Source organism: Struthio camelus, chromosome 13 (assembly GCF_040807025.1).
Source record: "Struthio camelus isolate bStrCam1 chromosome 13, bStrCam1.hap1, whole genome shotgun sequence".
In the NCBI taxonomy this organism is placed as follows: Eukaryota; Metazoa; Chordata; class Aves; order Struthioniformes; family Struthionidae; genus Struthio; species Struthio camelus.
The window spans coordinates 4,598,616-4,600,172 of NC_090954.1; the positions used below are offsets into that span (position 1 = coordinate 4,598,616).

At 71.3% G+C, this 1,557-nt stretch overlaps 1 protein-coding gene across 1 annotated transcript; it reads right to left on the reverse strand.

Moving 5' to 3' along the window:
• Positions 1 to 271: 271 nt before the first annotated feature.
• On the reverse strand, positions 272 to 829 carry NEUROG1 (neurogenin 1). The gene has a single exon (XM_068960078.1). The coding sequence runs from the start codon at positions 827 to 829 to the stop codon at positions 272 to 274; it is 558 nt and encodes a 185-aa protein (XP_068816179.1).
• Between the last annotated feature and the right edge of the window lie 728 nt (positions 830 to 1,557).

Below are 1,557 nucleotides of genomic sequence, written 5' to 3' on the forward strand. Positions count from 1 at the left end.
TCGCATTGTCAGGGCGTTCAAACCAAATTTTCATGCTCGTTTTTCTTCGCTGGAGAGCTACAAATTGTAAAATTGACTTTTCACCTCGTCTGCGGCAGCAAATCTGTCCCTTTTCTTCCCGGTTTTCGGGATGGCGCTGGAGGCGAGGCGGGGGTCGGGGGCAGCGGGAGCGGCGGGCCGGGGGCTCACCAAAGTGCAAGGCGAGGGGAGGCGGGGGGGGGGGGGGGGGGAGAGCCGGGCGCGCAGCGGGCGCGCAGCGGGGCGACGCGCCCTAGCGGCAGGGCGCGCCGGGCGGCGCGGCGGCGGGCAGCCCGCGGAAGCCGCGCAGGCTCTCCGCGGGCGCGTAGGCGCAGTCCTCGGAGGTGGCGGGGCTGCTGGGGCCGGAGGCGGTGGCGCAGAGCGAGGGGGCGGACGGCGAGGCGCTGGACAGCCAGGAGCCGGCGTCGCTGCCGGGGCTGGGGGGCGCGGCGGCGGCGCGGAGGGCGGGCAGCAGCGCGGCGGCGGGGGGCGGCGGGAGGCACTGCTCGGCCAGGCGCAGGGTCTCGGAGAGGGCCCAGATGTAGTTGTAGGCGAAGCGCAGGGTCTCGATCTTGGTGAGCTTGGTGTCGTCGGGGAAGGTGGGCAGGACGCTGCGCAGCTCGTCCAGGGCGGCGTTGAGGTGGTGCATGCGGTTCCGCTCCCGGTCGTTGGCCTTCACCCGCCGGCTGCGCTTCAGCGTGTGCAGCAGCGCCTCGGTGCGCGCCCGCGCACGGCCGCGCCGCCGCCGCCGCTCCCGCGGGGCGCCGGGCGGCTCCGCCGCGCCGCCGCTGCTCGCCGCCTCCGCGGGCATCCTGCGGGGAGAGAAGAGCGCAGCGCGCCCGTCAGTGCGCGCCCGCCCGCGGGTGGCCGCGGAGGAACGGGGGTTGGGAAGCGCGGGTGTGCGGGGGGGGGGGGGGGGGAAGTGCGAAGCGGACGGGGAGCGGGGGGAGGGGGGAGAGAGAAAAAAAATTAATAAGAGGAGCAGTGGAGGTGTGGGACTGCTGGGCAGGGCGCGCAGGCTGCGCTGCGCCAGGTGCCTGCGCCCCCCGCGTACTCACATGGAAAGTCAGTCCCAGGGATGCAGTTAAGCAATAACGATAAGGAAAAAAAATAAATAAATAAAAGGACGGAGGAAAGCAGGCTGCCCGGTGCAGGGGAAGGCAGGGCAAACTGCCGCTCCTGAGAGCCCTGCACCAAAAAAAAAAAAAAAAAAACAAAAAAACCCCCCAAAAACCCCCCACAAGCCACCACCACCAAGCAGAGCCGGGGGAAAGGCGGGGGCGGGGGGACACGCGACCGCCCTTGTCTTTGAAGTGCTCGGGGCTGCTATCAGCTCGTGTGAGCGGCGGGTTTGGCACACGACGGCCCCGCAGCCCTTACTTATACCGGCGGGCAGACAATGGCCCCGTGGCCGGCCCCGCGGGGCCGCGCCGAGGCGGCAGGTCGGCCCCGTGCGCCGCGCCCTCCGGAGCGTGCCCGCAATTACCGCGGCCAGCGGCGCATCTGCCGCGCCCGGGGGCGGGCCCGCCGCCGCCGCCC

Excerpts from the sequence above, each read along its gene's own strand:
- NEUROG1 (XM_068960078.1), bottom strand. The coding sequence starts at position 829 with ATGCCCGCGGAGGCGGCGAGCAGCGGCGGCGCGGCGGAGCCGCCCGGC.